The sequence below is a fragment of the Salvia hispanica genome, chromosome 3 (assembly GCF_029641045.1).
Source record: "Salvia hispanica isolate PSC_SH4W2 chromosome 3, Shi_PSC_v1, whole genome shotgun sequence".
Lineage (NCBI taxonomy): Eukaryota > Viridiplantae > Streptophyta > Magnoliopsida > Lamiales > Lamiaceae > Salvia > Salvia hispanica.
Window position 1 is genome coordinate 50,434,267 of NC_142694.1, and position 17,531 is coordinate 50,451,797.

The 17,531-nt window shown below is 34.0% G+C and overlaps 2 protein-coding genes across 2 annotated transcripts; one reads left to right on the plus strand and one right to left on the minus strand.

The window, feature by feature from the left end:
- ORG4 (OBP3-responsive protein 4 (ORG4)) lies at window positions 1-3,321 on the plus strand. Its single transcript, XM_048112908.2, has 6 exons — window positions 1-165; window positions 244-378; window positions 1,954-2,106; window positions 2,187-2,362; window positions 2,550-2,661; window positions 3,071-3,321. The coding sequence occupies exons 2-5, from the start codon at window positions 247-249 to the stop codon at window positions 2,650-2,652; spliced, it is 564 nt and encodes a 187-aa protein (XP_047968865.1). The 5' UTR covers window positions 1-165; window positions 244-246; the 3' UTR covers window positions 2,653-2,661; window positions 3,071-3,321.
- A 1,855-nt stretch (window positions 3,322-5,176) lies between these two features.
- On the minus strand, window positions 5,177-12,433 carry LOC125214295 (protein unc-13 homolog). The gene is made up of 5 exons (XM_048115251.2): window positions 11,922-12,433; window positions 10,665-11,528; window positions 9,640-10,095; window positions 6,355-6,544; window positions 5,177-6,286 (listed from the first exon to the last, which is right to left on the minus strand). Exons 1-5 carry the CDS (start codon window positions 12,282-12,284, stop codon window positions 5,361-5,363), a joined length of 2,799 nt encoding a protein of 932 aa, XP_047971208.1. The 5' UTR covers window positions 12,285-12,433; the 3' UTR covers window positions 5,177-5,360.
- Between the last annotated feature and the right edge of the window lie 5,098 nt (window positions 12,434-17,531).

A 17,531-nucleotide genomic window follows, 5' to 3' on the forward strand; every position in this document is an offset into this window, starting at 1 on the left:
CCCTTTTCCCTTGTTGTGGGATAAAATGAAAAAAAGAAAGAAAAGGATCTTGACAACTGCAAATAGAACTGAGTAGTGGCAACGAGTGTAGTCTGTATATTTATTTCTGAGTTATCTCCGGCAATCGCAACTGAGCATAGCAATTTCCCTCAAACAATCTGAAAGGTTTTAACTCCCCCTCTTATTTTCCGATTCTGATAAATTCCAATTGAAAATCGTTTCTTCTCCCGTTTCATGATCAAGGAAATGGAAGGGACGTCGAACGGAGATGAATCTAATTCGTGGGATGAGCTCTATAACTTCAATTTGGTGCCTACCGAGATATTTCTCAAGTTCAGGAAAGAGATTCAAGGGTTCCGCGTTGGCCTTAATTTAGAGGTTTTTATTTATTTATTTCGCTTGAGTTTCTTTCCTTGCATTTTTCATATCTCATTGCTAGTGTCTCTGAAGTATTACTGGTTTTCACTTTTGAGTATGTGACCAGTAACAACCAAATTTATGTGACATTCAATGTTACTGAATTGATTTTCCTCTTATTAATATATTTAATGTGTAATTGCTATGCAATTACTAATACTATGAGTCTGAGATAGATTGAAACTTTGAGGTATTCCAAGTTCCATGATAATTTCTATCATTTGAGTTAATTTTATTTGATTTATATCTCACCAGAAAAGGATAAGCACTTGTATTACAAATGAAGTTTCAATTTTGCATAAAAGTTCATGCTTAGTACTCAATTGAACCAAATGATATGTTTAGTAGTTAGTACTCATTACCTAATTTCATACAAGAATTAACTGCTTATATCAGTGTTATTATCATGTGTTCTTTAATTCTTTTTAGCATAGGTGACACCCAATTCTCATAGTTGGTCTCTTTTTAGGATCTAATTTAGTGAATGTAAGTAGTCTTCTTATGTCAATGCGTGAAATAACCCTAAACCCTAAACCCAATGGTGAATACCAAACTGCTACTTGAGTTCAGAATTTTTTTATGTAATTAAATCATATTAGTACTGAACTTCAATTCTTGTATGTAACTGATTCCTATGGCCTTCACTATGATTTGTTGGTAAATTCCTAGTGCTGATAGCATTAGCGCTCTAGGGGCTTAACCGCCAGCAGATGAAGCCGTCATCCTCACACTTTTAATATCTTGATTTAGTGGTTTCCATAGTATACAACCATCACTGTTTTCAATTCCAACTCCTCTTTCCAACATTTGAATAATCCAGTATGTTCAACATTTCCCACTATTATACATATGCAGCTTGAAGTTCACCGGACCGAACAAACTGGAGAAGACAGTTCTTATATACTGTGGGTTGCATGGAGTGTTTGGGGATAGTATGGAAAACTATACGAGAAACTACAATGTATAGACTAGGCACACCTTTAGAGTTGCCATTTTCAGAATATTGATTTGAGTCTGTAGGGGTCATGCGGAAATAGCTCATAGGAATTCAACCTCCAGGATACAAGGTCTATTTCATGATAATTCTATGGCTAGTGACTACATTCATTAGAATCTTGAAAACAGAGCATAGTTGAGAAATTATATGAAAGATAAGGAGACTAAAACTGGTTTTCAATCTTTTTATAGGTTGGACATAATGTGTTTAGGCTTCTTTCATTCAAGCCATTATTTAGTGCTCGTAGATACATCATCATTCTTCAACAATGTAAATCAACTATTAAATGTTGTAAACGCAGTGAAGCACAGCCATCAGTTGAGGACTACTAATATGATGTTGTACAACAACTTACAAATATGATGCCAATTCCCTAATGGCACCTTCACTTTTGTTTTCACTATGCAAGGAAAAATTATGCATGTCTAGACTATTGCTTGTGAATAATGTACATGTCATCTACTATAAATTCCACAATATAGAAATAATATTAGATTATTTCGTTTTAGACTAAATTTCAATTCTTTGCTTTTATGTAGTTGTATAATGCTCCCTTGAACGACTACCATGCAAAACTGGTTTTGAAACCTTTAGCATTTGAGCGGAAATGGAAGTTAATTTATGAGCCTTTATACCAAGATGTGCAGCTTGTTTCTAAGAAAATTCCCATAACGAAGTTCCTTAACCTCCAGGTTTGATGGTCTTGTCTTTCCTAATGCAAGGTTTATCTATAATGTGGCTATTTTACTGAATAGTGTTTAAAATTGTGCAGGTAGGTGTGGGCCATAGCTTTCAGTTGCAGGCAACAGGTTGGAAATGGAAGCTTACAACATCTTTAGGTGGAGACGGTATATCCAGGATTCGAAATAAAACATCTCTTGGTTTATGTCCCGGAGTGGATTTCCGGTTTGGGTGGAGGGCTGATTATGTTCTCCCTGAAATTACCGGGTAAGTTATTTTGCTATTGTTTGTGGTCAGTGATAGAATTATATTCGCTTGATTGAAATCTGTCAATGTGGTTCTGAATTACGTCTTGCAGTAAGTTAATATGCTATAGTTCAGCTGTTCTAACTGTTTTTAATTAATATTTAGAGTATGTACGTAGTGACACCTTCAAAATAATTAAATTCTACAGGGGTGTCGGCTCTGATGAACCATTGTTTAACATGAATTCTGGCCGGTTACAAGCGTCACTTGACAGAGTTGAGGCCATTTTTACGCATACTGATGAAGAATGAATCAAATTGGTATGTCATCTGCTACTTTCAGTTAAAAAGTTCTGACTCACCAAAGATATTTAAACCAGATACGATTCATAGTGACTGTTTTTTCTGTTTGTGTGTCCATGAAAGTCCTATTGATACTGTCTTGCCCTTGCATTTTGCAAAGTAAGATTAGTCATTTTGTCCATATTGATTCGTGCACATGGAATATGCAGCTAGTTTAGTTTATCTAATATTAGGTAATCTGATATTAGGTAATCTCAATGTACTCATTATCCCAACAGTCATCCAAGTGAATACATATCTTCAACAGATCAATTCGTGTATATGCTTCAATTGAATTCATTTGACAACCCTCTAGTTACTTCTTGTTATGCCCTCATAGATATTTACGTGAGCACTGTCAGAACTAACTTCGTCTTTTCTTCTTTAGATCGGAGGTGTGCATCATCTGCAAAGTAAACCAGCAGCGGGCTGACCATGCAATTTGCTATTTCATCTTTATGTTGTTTGCCCCAACTTTTTTTTTGTTTTAAGAATACAATTGGGTGAATGCTGGCTGCCTTGCATGGTACATATCAGAGCAGGTAGGAAGATACTTTTTATCTGGTAGAAGGTTGATCATCAAATGCTGCATAACTTTAATTGAGCTAGTGAGCAGATTGATTGATGTTTTGGGTTGTTTCTGTTTGTGTTGATGCCAAATTATAATTTGACATTGTTAATTATTTCCCGCGTCCAAGAAAAAAATAGACTAGTTTTACCACTCTGGGCCGTCCCCCAAAATTAGACTAATTTTAAATGTGGAAAGTTTTCATTTTTCAACAAATAATAATCATACACGTTATTTTTAATGTGTACACCATAATCTACTAACACTCCTACTACCTTTTCCCCCTTTATCTCTTACTTTTTTCTATATCTCTCTTATTTTAACAATTGCAAATTAACATCTGTGCCATTTACAAATTTGTCTATTTATTAGGGAGGGGTGAGTATTTCAAAATATGCGTGGGTGAATTTGTTAAAAACGTGTCAAATCCAAATAAACTTTGGACAAGTGAATCAAAATATGCCAACTATGAATTATTTTATTATTAGTCTATTCTTGAAAATTGCGAACCTTTTTCATTTTGGTATTTATAAACAACACATTACACCTACAAATCATTTTATTTGCAATTTATATCATTACACTATGGAGTTAATTCTCCACTAACACTACTTATACTATTACCCTTGATCTCTCTCCTACTTTATCAATTATTCCCTCCGCCCTTCATTCATTGTCATTTTTACCATTTTTATCCATCCTCCATTAATTGGCTACATTAACTTTTTACCATAAATGGTTAGCAAACCTCATATTCCACTAATTCATTTATCTCATATTTTATTATAAAACTAATATATAAAAGTGTGATATATATTTCACTAACTTTTTCAACTCACTTTTCATTATACTCCCTCTGTCCCACTAGAAATGAAACGTTTTCCTTTTTGGGCTGTCCCATTAAAAATGAAACGTTTCTTAAAATAGAAATAATTTTATCTTTACTTTTCCTTTTCTCTTACTTTACTCTCTCTTCTTTAACTCACAAAACAAGACTACATAAAATCCTGTGCCGAAAAACAAACGTTTCATATTTATTGGGAAGGAGGGAGTATTTTTTAAAACTCATGCCGGAATCAAAGGGAATGATTATTGGGGGACGGATGAAGTATATATTACCGTGTCAAACTAAATGTTTATACTTTTCACGAACGGATGAGTAATATATTAACAACAATCATGCATATTTTGAACATGCAAATTTCTTTATAAAAAACCTATGCAATTAGGATTTCGTTAAAGTTCTCCAAATTATACTTAACTTGATACTTTCTTCGTCCCACAAAAGATGTCACACTTATGAGACGGCACGAGATTTTAGGAGATTTTATTTTGTGTGTTAGGTGAAATGAGAAAATATACTCCCTCCGTCCCACAAAGATAGTCCCACTTTGACTCGGCACGGATTTTAAGAAATGTAATGAAAAGTGAGTTGAAAAAGTTAGTGGAATGTGGGTCCTACTTTTATATATTAATTTTATAATAAAGTGTGAGTAGGAATGAGTTAGTGGAATATGAGGTCCACTACCAAAAATGGTAAAAAGTGAAATGGAATGAACTTTGTGGGACGGACGAAAATGGAAAAATGGGACAATCTTTGTGGAACGGAGGGAGTAATATTTATATCATTGTGAGAGAATTTTTTCTAAAAATGGAAATGTGACATCTTTATTGGAACAAACTTAAAAGGAAAGTGAGACATCTTTTATGAGATGGGAGGAGGACTATATTATTGTGAAAAATTAATTTAAATCAACAAATTTTTGTGACATTTAAATTTTTTTAGTTATACCAATGCCCGATGATGCTGCACTGAATCGAAAGATCAAAATCCTCGATGGCCAAAAGGCCTAAAACTAACATTAACTTCCAACACACAAAAAAAAAAGATAATGGTGTGGGACTGTGGTTTATCTATGCAAGGGGTTGTAATGAATAATGTTAATAATTTAATTTCATTGTGAGGCTCTATTGTCACCAACAACACACGGATCACACTTTGTTTCCACTAAAAATTGGAAGAAAAAAGAAATCCAAATAATTTACAAGTATTAAAGCTATACAAAATAAAGCACACAAGAAAAGCAGCCATCTTGGTGTTTCCATAGACTCAAGTTTTTTTAGGCAAGTCGAAGGTTTTCTTGAGAAACTTTGATGCTATCTTATCATTGCGATGACACAAAACTCTTACAATTGTGTTTGGGTCATTAGCACTCCACTGGCCTGTTGTGGGAGGCAAAGGAGGTCTCCACTTGGCTGCCGAAACATCATCACCGCCACGAGTCACATGTTTCAATTGCTCCACAAGGCTCTCGGTCCCTGTTTCGAAAAGAGAAAGAACTCCTTTCACAGCAGCTGAGACCTTATCAATCACATCAGCTGGCAAACCATCTCCATTCGACCAGAAGAGATCGCTAAGAGCCTTGAAATCCTCGTCTATCATCCGAGCATCCTGCATGCTGAAAGCACGAGAAGGTCCTCCAGCAAGCAGAACCAGCAAGAATCCTTCGAAAGAAGCCTTCATCACGTCAATAATCACACGTGTCCGGATTCTATCATGGACTGTGACTGATATTATTTCAAGATTCTGCTCCAGCTCCTCGAGGAAAGGCTCAATTCTGGATGAGGAAACTTCCCCCAAATATAGGTGGTCACCGAGAAGGTAACTCAGATCATGGAAAACCACTTTGTATGCTATTGCCTCAGACAATTCCCGGATCCCTTCCATGCTCGAAGCTACAGAGAGGCTGAAATTCCCACTTCCAGCATTTTCATCATGAGCAAATCCACTGTTTTTCAGGTTGGCCACCATCCTTCTCTCAAGGCCTTCCAGCTCTTTGCGGATGTTGTACAGAGTGTTAATACGAAAACACTGTCGTGGCACGCTAAATAAATCGTCTCCGTCTCTGTTAGAGACCTGGGATTTCCTACCTGGACCCAAAATTGACCGGTCTTTCCTCTTAAACGCCCTAAATTTTGAACCAGTAGCACATCTGGTTAACGCTGGCAGTGACGGAATGAAAGAAACACGAGAACCTGCATTATAGCTCGGGATCAGTAACTATAGGAAGAACTATGGAATAAAATAAAATAAAAATTCGCACCACATCCAGATTTTGCCTTTATGATATATTTCTGGAGGCATTTATCTAAACCACCAATCAACTCGGGAAGCAAAACTGGGTGCATTGGTATTGGAAGCAAAAAGAATGCTTCCAAAGTCTCATCAACAATCCGTAGAACTTCTACAGCAGATGGTGCGAAGCGCCCTTTATTTACTTGAGGATTCCATTCCTGTGGAGAGAAATGAAAATTTTTGTTAACATTACCCAGGTATCTCGATTCTTCTGTTCAGTTCAAGGGAAATGAGAATACTCAGTCAAGCCTATTACCAACTGGGAGAGAATAGCATCATGGTAAGGGAACGGTAATGCTGTGACATACACATGATGAATAGAGAATTAACAACCTTCTTAAATTACTGTTCATTTATCAATAAAAAAATGACTGCGAAATGTTACGACAGAAAAGCAGGTCAAATAATATGGAACTTGGAATACACAAATATACAGTGTTGGTAAAGCATGAAACATATTAATACTCCACCAAGACTATGAAACAAGGAGCATACGAACCCCTCAGAGGTATTGTATACACCACATTCTTACTTGTATCTTATCCGCAGGGAACTCTGTAAAAGCATTTACGTGAACTTACCAAAATGTAATATATAGAACCCTTCTTTCCAACCATGCTGCATTAATAGTCTTAACAAGAACTGAAAAACCCAGATTCATGCCTCCTTAATTACCGATTTCATAATTTTGTGCTTAAAATATCACCTTAAGCATTATAACCCGTGCTTGTTTTTCCTCAATAGATGACTCCGCAAGCAGTCACTAAATGAACTTAGACAAATGCCACTACTCTCTAGTATCTTCGAATTGTTTATAGCTCAATTGTGCAGAATGTCCTTCTCACCTGGTCCCATAGTATATCATGTACCGGGCTATTCATCAGACTTCTCTAAAGACTTGTGATCAAGCTTGATGTTGAAGGCATTCAACTGATGCACTGATAGTAATAATTTCTGGATGAAAACTTTATAATTTAAAACTCCAACATTTACGACTTTTCACATATATTCTCTAACATAAGCATATAAACAAATCAAGCCCCAATTTTTTCAGTTGTGCCCTAATCACCATAATTTGGACCATTTTGCCTACTCGGATTTTGTCAATTTGGGTCATCTTTGCCCAATTGGCAAACACGGAATTAAAAGAATCCAAAACGACATGTTTGATGCTTGAATTCATGTCTTTCGTTGGAGAGTTGGATTCATGTGTGTAATTGATGGGATTTCCGAATTGCCAACTAGGCAGAACGAACCCAATGACGGTAGCCAGGACATTATTATGGACCTATTTAAAAGGTTAGGGCCTAATTTGTCAATGTGGTTATGTTAGTACATAGATGTAAAAGAGTTGCAGCATTTGAGCATGAGTTCCCAGTTGCTGTATTTCCTTGAAGCTCGGTACATAAGGATTTGCAGAGCTCCAACAAGCTCTTCCTGCCCAGATGCCAGATAAGAACTCACAGACATGTTTTTCGCCATTTGGATAGCTAGGAAAGTGGTACAAGGTAGCAGGAAACCACCTGATTCTCTCTTCATTGTCCCTAGAATCTAAGTCTATGTGTTCTCAATTTTCACCCATGTCCAGCATGTACAGAGTATCCTTGTCCGCCTCGCCTACTTGACGACTCAGTAAACCATACCACTGATTTCGTAGCAGCCAACCGCTTGGTGATTTCCAAACTCCACAGTTGAGATACAAAATCCAGCGATGTGCTACGTGCCTTCAGAGTAGACAAGTAGACAACACCGATGAACACAGTCACTCGGCAACCGAGTTTGGCCAAGAGACTGATCACTTTGTCCAGCCTTGAGATCAAGGCTGTTTTGATGTGTAAAGTTATTGATAGCAAGCAACACAATCCGGATGATGATTCTAGAATATTTATTTATTTTATGCAACTTCATTTTATTAGTTGTTAATTACTCCCTCCATCCCCGATTAATTGAACCCTTTTGACGTGGCACGAGATGTAAGAAATATAGTGGAAAGTGGGTTGAAAAGTTAGTGGAATGCGGGTCCTACTATTATATACTCCCTCCGTTCCATAGTAATAGAGGCATTTCATTTTGCGCCTCGTTTTGAAAAAATCATTATAAATAGTTAACGTGGAGAAAAAGTAAAGTAAGAGATATAATATTGTAGATAAGACTCTTCTCTACATTATTCTTTCTCTTACTTTACTCTCTCTCCACTTTAACTATTTATTATCATTTTTTCAAAACGAGTGCAGAAAATGAAATGCCTCTATTACTGTGGAACGGAGGGAGCACTCCCTTTGTCCTATTAAAATGAAACGTTTTCCTTTCTGGATTGTCCCATTAAAAATGAAACGTTTCCTAAAATGGAAACAAATTTATCTCTACTTTTTCATCTCTCTTACTTTACTCTATCTTCATTAACTCATACAAAACAACACTACATAAATCCCGTGCCGATTCCCAAATGTTTCATATTTAATGGGACGGAGGGAGTATTAGTTGTATAATAAAATGTGAGTATGATAAGTTAGTGGAATGTGGGGTCAATTACCAAAAGTAGTAAAAGGCGAGGGGTGTCAATTAATTGTGGTTGTGGACGGACGAAAAAGGAAATTGGTGCCAATTAATCATGGACGAAGGGAGTATTATTCAAGGATTCTATTTTGGGTCCAACTTATTTACTTGGGGATCAAGTTTTTAAGTCGTTAACAGTTATTTATAATTTGGCTTCGGCATCTTATGACATCATTATTGCTTAGGACAACATTGTTGAAACAAAAAATTTTGTACACCTCTTCGAGGTAGTTGTCATTTAGTGATCCAGTAATTTTATTAATAACTCTACCTTCACTCTAACATGCACATTCTGAAGACTTCCTAGTTCATATGACTCCCGTTAACCCAAAAGAATGTAACCCATGGATCGAGAGAGAGAGACATCAAGGGATGAAATGGAAGAGGAACATATGCACAAACATGAGAAATAATAGATGTATTTAAGTTATTTGGATATGTTCATTCTAGAGGTTCATCATCTTCATTAACTATTTCGGAGTAATTCAAATGCATTTGAAATCAACCTTTTATTTTGTCATTTAATATCATTTCACTAATTCCTTGCCACTAATCACATAATTGGAGCTTCAGTTTTTGCAGTTTGTCTTTCATATAGTGCACATTATTGTTGTGTATATGTTGTTCTATGAGTAAATGAACAAGTCAATGCATCACATAGCTATTATAATCAAGCAGATTAGTAGAGAAAAGGTACCTCTTGTTGCAAATTTCGGTCGACCCATTCCCTTAGCCTGTCAAGTCTAGTCTGTATCCAAGATTTCACTAAGTTGGTAATCACAGCCTGAGCTTCGTAAGGAGCCATCTCCTGAATGGTTGACTTTCCACCATCTTCACTGTCCAATGAATCAGCAACTGCCATTTCCACTAGATCTTTTTCAAGTTTTTCCGCAGCTAGCAGCACTTGTATAGCTTCAGGGTTTAATTCATTTATATTGGAAACAAATTTCTTGAGCTCTTTTGCATAGCAGGCATGCAGAGTAGCGACAGCTACACTTGTGGCATGAGGGTGCCATCTTTTCAGTATAGGACTATATATTTCCTTCTCATTGAATGCAATATCACAAACATTTTGGGCTAGAACGCAAAGAAGAGGGAGGTGACTTTGCTGATTCTTGGAGGACTTCCTGCTTGCAATGAGCTTCTCCTTTTCCTGTCTTCAGGTGGAGCAAATAAGAGTCTGAGTACATATAATGACAAACAGAATATTAACAAGTTCACACACCAAAAGAACAGAGCCCTTAATCTTTGTTTCCCGATGTACTTGAGATATCAAAATCCTTATTCAAACACACCCTTATTGTTAAAGGACATTGTAATCTACGAATTGTTTGTATAATTATAGAAAATTTTACTTGCACGGGTTTTAAGAAAATGGTTAGGAGATGTGGTTTGAGTGGATAAAGGGTATTGCTAAGGGTCCACTGTGTAGACAAAGTGTGGTTTTTTTTGGGTAGTTATTTACCAAGAGGTAAAGAGATTATTAATAATATCCTCATGCTCATATTAGAAAACTAAAATGGATACTTTGAAGAAAAAAAGAACTATAATGTGATGTAACAATATAAAATCTAGAGTACAAAGGTAAATTATGAAGAATTGAAACTTGAAGAACTGAGCCATGTTGCAGTGCATCCTTTTTAATTTTTCCCTAGAAAGATCTCTAATGCGTTCCAATCATTATAATGAAAATTTGTCAATAAAGATATTCCAAGTACTTGCCTCAGAAAAGGTATTGCACACTGACGACCTTATATGTGCATCAACCCTGCTGCATGCCACATCAACTTCCTTCATCTTCTTGCCATATTCATGAGATATATCCACCAATACAGTCGCTGCTGATACCCCAATGGTCAAAACACTTTGCATTACATCTATGTTAACCCTATGAAAAAATTCATGGTATCGACCAAGTCTCTTTTCTGCCCAATCTAGTGTCAATTTTAGTGTCGAAGTTAATATCTTTGAGTATTTAGGATCATGAGCTAGGCTGACATCCTCGACCACTTCCACCATTATATGATCAACGGCAAAGAGAAGGTCGTTTTCAGTTTCACCAGTAGCAACATACTGGCGGAATAAAACCCACAAAAAACAGAGATTGTGAAACATCTGATCTATCCCAAGGATCCCCCAGGTCTTCTTTACTTGATCCAATACATCATCAAGTTCTTCAACAACTGATGTCTCATCATTTACATCAAAGCAGGATTCTATCAGTATCTTATAAAGATGGAGATTTAGTGGAATCCCATCAGCCCAATGGCAAATATCAGATGTAGAACCATCAAATGATCTGCAAGCTAGAGAGGTGACAATGTTGCAGAGAACAAGCATCGATTCACTGTGCTTGCCTGTATCAATGGGTTTATCAGACGCAGCACGTAGGATATGCCGAAGACGTTGAGGGGCAGTAAGTGATTTGTCAAGAGGAACATGCGGGTGGATAAGGAGTCCTGCTTCAAGGATTTTTAAGTTTCTTCTCTGCCACGCCTCGTACTCCCGTTCACTAGCGAAATCTGAGGACCTGAAATGCTGCAGCAACTCCAACGGCAGAACCATTGACTCAATACGCCTTCCGAGCTGCAAACAAGAGATAATCAAGGGAAGATCAAGATACATGGTTGCATTAGCATATTCAACTTCAAGTCATTACCCGGCTTTTACATAATCCTCACATAGGCCTCATTTCTAGCTACATCAACCAAAACTAAATACACCATAACAGCTACCCTTGGGTGTTTACTTTTCATGATTGTTGAGATACAAGATTGAGCATTTTTATCCATATTGGTAAAATCACTAATCCTACCGTACAATTTAGATGTGAACCATGCAAAACTATCTCTCCAAAATTCCAATTCAACTTAGTAAACACTGGATTAGCAAGATAGATAAATGAAGAAATGACAATAGTTGTTTGCAAGATACAAGAAAAAGAGAGCAATTTTGAAGAGACTAAAATTGAATTCCAACCTGACCGGCAGCCAATCGCAAGAAGCCACGTCGGACTCTGGAATCGGTCTGCTCCGAAACCCTCATCTGAACCCTCATGAGCTCGCCGACACTCTTCCTATCTAATTCATCCTCGCCGCCGCTTTTCTTCTTCTTCTTAGACTTGAGGCCTAGAGCCTTCTTCACTTTGCTAGCAGCCGACTTCTGCTGCGGCTGCTGACTCCTCTCCTTGGAATTCGAGCTGGAAACGTAAGTGAGGCGCTTCCCGGAGGCCGAGCTCCGGCACGCTCCGACGAGGATTTCATAAGCGATTTCCCGGAGCTCCGACGGAGAAATGTCGACACCGAGCTCGCCAAACGGGTCCATGGATGATGAATTGGTCATCAACAGTTGCTATGCGTGATTGGAATTGGGGATTTTTATTTGGAATTGTCAAAATTTGAGGGAAGGAATTGGAAAAAGTGTGAAAGGGAATATGGTGGTGGTGAGTGTTGGTTGCTTGACTTTTAAGGAATGAATAAATTGAAAATGTTTAGGCTAAGCTGGAGATTGACTACTCAGCCAACTCACATTATATTTAATAAATGCTTTAAAGATGATGGAAATTATGTAGACCAATAATGGCAAAAGTGGATATAACATTGTCTGCTGAATATTGTGTTTAGAAATATGAATGAAATATTATTATGATGATGATTATGATTGTTAAATTCGGATTGTAATGACATTTTAATAAGAGTGATAACCCTACTATTCCTTTTTTCAATTTCAAAATAGTCATGTCTATCTTTCTTAAGATTTAGAGACGTAATGTCATTGCCATAACAGGGGTTAAATAGTACTCTCTCAGTCCCTAAAAATTTGTCACTTATTTTCTTTTTCGCCCGTTCCTAAAAAATTTGTCACCAATCACTTTTATCATTTTTGGTAATATACCCCACATTCCACTAATCCATTTCCCCTCACATTTTATTTTAAAACTAATATATAAAAATAGGACCTACTTGCCATCAACTTTTTCAACCCACTTTTTATTACTCCCTCCGTCCCGCTTAAGATGACACATTTCCTTTTTTGGTAACTTTCTCTCTCCAATTAATACACTCAACCACTTTTTCTCACTGCTATTAAAATATTCATCTTTCTTTATCTCTCTACTTTAATACTTACACACACTTTCTCTTTCTTCAATTAAACACTTTAACAAATAACTCCTAAAATCATGTGCCGGTTAAGCAATGTGTCATCTTAGCCCGGACGGAGAGAGTACATTTCTTAAAACTCGTGCCGAGTCAAATGGTGACGAATTTTAGATGACGGAGGGAGTAATATTACAATACATTTAATTTCTTATTATCTTTACAATTTGTATATGTGCATTCTTGTCCTTATATGAAAAACCGTTCAATTCTTCTAATTTAGGTGAATGAGATTAGCTAAGACCCATATAATTATTGCATACTCCTAGCATTTCTTTAATTACATTTAGTTACAACTCCCTATTTGACAATTCTATTATTTGAAACTTGATTGTGATCGTAATTCGCAAATAATGATAACTTAATTAATAAATTATTTGGTTTAATATTATTAATAAAATCTATACTAATGTTAAAAGATACAAAATACAAACTCATAAAAAATTTAATAATATAAGTTAATTGAAGATATATGCAAAAGACATACATGAACTTTTTTTTCATCAAATAATTAATTTATCGAAATATATCTTTCAAAATTATTCTTATTATATTTACATTTGCAATGTGTTACACTATATACGTTATGTAAATTAATCTTTCGATTTAGTACTAACTTTTATTTTTGTAAATAATAACTTATATGTATATTAAAAATATTAAAGCAATAAATTTAATATAGTTAAACAATATGATTTTTCATAATAAATATAACTTTTATTCTCTAGAATAATACCCACTTCCGATGATGATGTTCAGTTCAATTGGTAACATGCTCTCCATATATCCAATAAATCAAAGGGTTTAAGTCATCACATATGAAAGTAAAATTTATTATTTACAATAATAATTTTTTTTCACAAAATAATTTTTTCTTGAAAAGAACAATATATTTTATTTATTACGACAATAAAATTTATTAATGAAAAGCATAACTTTATTTTATTAAAATAATATTAATAAATTTTATTAACAAGAATTATAATTATTTATAAATATAATAACTTTTATCTATAAAAATAGTAATAAAATTTATTTGTAAGAACAATCATTTTTAATTTTATATTTTAAAAATATATAATTATTTCTGTAAAATTACGAAATATACTTTTAATGGTACTCTAATTAAAAGTATGAATACTCTAACTAAGATTTTAAATACTCAATTTAAAATTATGAATACATTGAATGCAAGCATGATAAGCATGTGTTAATTAAACTTCATAATCTAATATTTATGTTTCTAAAATAACAATAGGGTAAATTAGTCAAAATAAAGATTATACTTATAGCAAAGTGATATAAGGACATTTTGGCATGTAGATATTATGTCTCTAAATCAATACCCCTTTCTTAAATAGTAATCTGACTTCTATAGTTGATGGTGTTGTGTTTTTTACTACAATGAACACCCACTCTTTTTACAATATCCATCAATAGAAAGTTAGAAATGAAAATGAGAGAGTATATGCCGACTTGCAAAGAATAATTAATCAGTCTTTATAATGAATATACATACGTCAGTATCATGTCGAAGTTGTCAATTCCTAAAATGTACTCAACTTAAATAGTTATTATACTAACATTGGATAAAAGCAACTGTTATAATGAAGTGTAATTTAGTTGGTAAATACTCTTTCTGTTCTAGTTTAAAAGTTCTATTTTATCATTTTCGTCCTTCTCAGTTAAAAATCTCATTTAGAATTTACGATATTTAGATATAAAATTTAACATTTTTTATGAAATTTACACTCAAATGTCATTATACTCATAAAAATAAAACAAAACAAAAATCCTAAACACACAAAAAGTCAAAAGAGTCTCACTTTCCACTGTCTCACTTCAATTATTACACACTCCAACAACCACTATCTCACTTCAATTATTACACACTCCAACAATTTTATAAAATCCGTACTCTAACTAAATTGCACTTTTAAACTGGGACGAAGGAAGTACTATTCTTCCATCGATTATGTTAAGGAATTGAATTATTTTAAGAGTAGACGAGGAACTGTAACTGATGCTCTTAAAAAAATACTCCTATGAACCGAATTTCTTGCACCATGGGATTACGGTGTCACATGGATATCAAAGTTTTAAATGAAAAATTAGTGGCTCTCAAAAAAAGTTGGAAGTCTTCAAGATCAACAACCATTGATAAAATACTTTTTCAATAAATATACTCCTAGTATTAAATATGGGTGTGAGCAGGACTGGGGAAAAATACCGAAAAAATGATATATCGCTCGTATCGTATTGAAAAATATCAAAAAATTATCGAATTTTTGGTATATCGTAATTTTCGATATGATACGATATCGTATCGTAAGTTTCCGCTACGATAACGATATGAATTTCCTTATATCGCGATATATCGTTTTATATCGAATATATCAAAACATATTGAAATTCAATACATATTGAAGTTTAAAATTATAAATATATATAAATCCATTTAATTCATTCACATATTTAGAAAATATATATATGAAACCCTAATAAGAATACTATTTATTTTATTGTGTAGAAGTTTTATTAATTTTTGTGTTATTTTTCAGTTTTGAAATTATATTTTTCGATATATAGGTATTCGATACGATAACGATATTTCGATATATCCAATCGATCTTACGATATATCGAAATATCGATACAATAACGATATTGATATTATCCATATTGAAACTTTCGATACGATAACGATATGAAATTATTTCATATCGATATTTTCGATACGAAACACTATACAACATTTTCGATACGATATATCGTATCGACCCACCCCTAGGTGTGAGCATTCGCATTTCGGAAGTTTTGCAACATTGAACAAAGTAATAGAAGTCATCCAAGTCATATCTAACCAAAACTAAATGCTAATTAGTTGAATGTGATATTTGTCCTTATTGGTCACGACATCTCTAAAATAAAATTACATAACTTTAGTCACAAAATTTATCTGAACTTATCTTTAATCTGGGAAGTTGACCCAGAAGCGGATATAAATAAAAACAACCGAGAATAAGATTTTGATGCATTCCGAATGTAGAAATCGGGCTAAAACCTTCTGTGTCAGAATGACTTGAAATTCACACAGTGCATGTGAAACGCGATTTGGAATCGAACTCATTTGACATTACTATATAGTTTGTTGACATTAGAATATACTCTATTGACATTGGTTATATAATTTGTTGACATCACGTAGACTATACTGCATGAGACATATTTAATAGATGAACAAAAACTGAATAACAACTAATATTACGTAATACCTCCATTTTGGATATATTTTGTAAAATATAGAATATTACTACGAAAAGTGGAGGATGAAATAATAACTAAAACTACGTAATGCCTCATTTTGGATAAATGCCTCATTTTGGTTAGACCATACTTTTGAATTAGTTAGAGGATTACGTGGCCTAACATTGTTTAATAGAAAATGAATGAGACATTTAATAGATGAACTAGTTAGAGGATAACATGGCCTAACATTGTTTAATAGAAATTCGCACGGTGCATGCAAAACGTGATTTGAAATCGAACTTATTTGACATTGGTTATATAGTTTGTTGACATTGGAATATACTCCGTTGACATTGATTATATAGTTTGTTGACATTCCGTAGACTATACTGCATGAGACATATTTAATAGATGAACAAAAATAGAATAACAACTAAAATTACGTAATGCCTCCATTATGAATATATTTAGTAAAATATAGAAGATTACTACGAAAAGTGGAGGATGTGAATAAGAACTAAAATTACGCAATGCCTCATTTTGGTTGGATCATACTTTTGAATTAGTTAGGGGATAGCATGGCCTAAAATTGTTTAATATAAATTGAATGAGACATATTTAATAGATTAACTAAAACAGAATAAGAAGTATATTTACATAATGCTTCATTTTGGACAAATTTAGTGAAATATAAAACATAGATATTAAACTGGATCAACAATAGACAAGTAGGTAACAACGATTACTACTTTAATTAGCAAAAGTGGAGGATGTGAATGAAGATCTAAATAATAAACTTTATACTAAAATATGCAAAATTGACTACATAAAAGCAATATTAGGTGGATCCAAGCAATTTTTTTACTTTTTAAAAATTATAGATTTATTATATATGTATATTTAATACTATGCAAATACTATCACTTTTCGAATTTTCATAATAAAAATCTTAGTCACTATTATTTTTTTTATATCTGCTTTTGGGTCAACTGATCATATTAGAGATAAGTTCAGATAAATTTTTTGACTAAAGTTATATAATTTTATTTAAGAGAAGGGTAACCAACCAATAAGCACAAATATCACATTTAAGACAGTGACTTTTGGATGACAAACCATACTTAACATCTTATTCCCTCACTATGAGAATAAAGCTCGAACATTGAACAAAGTTATAAAAGTCA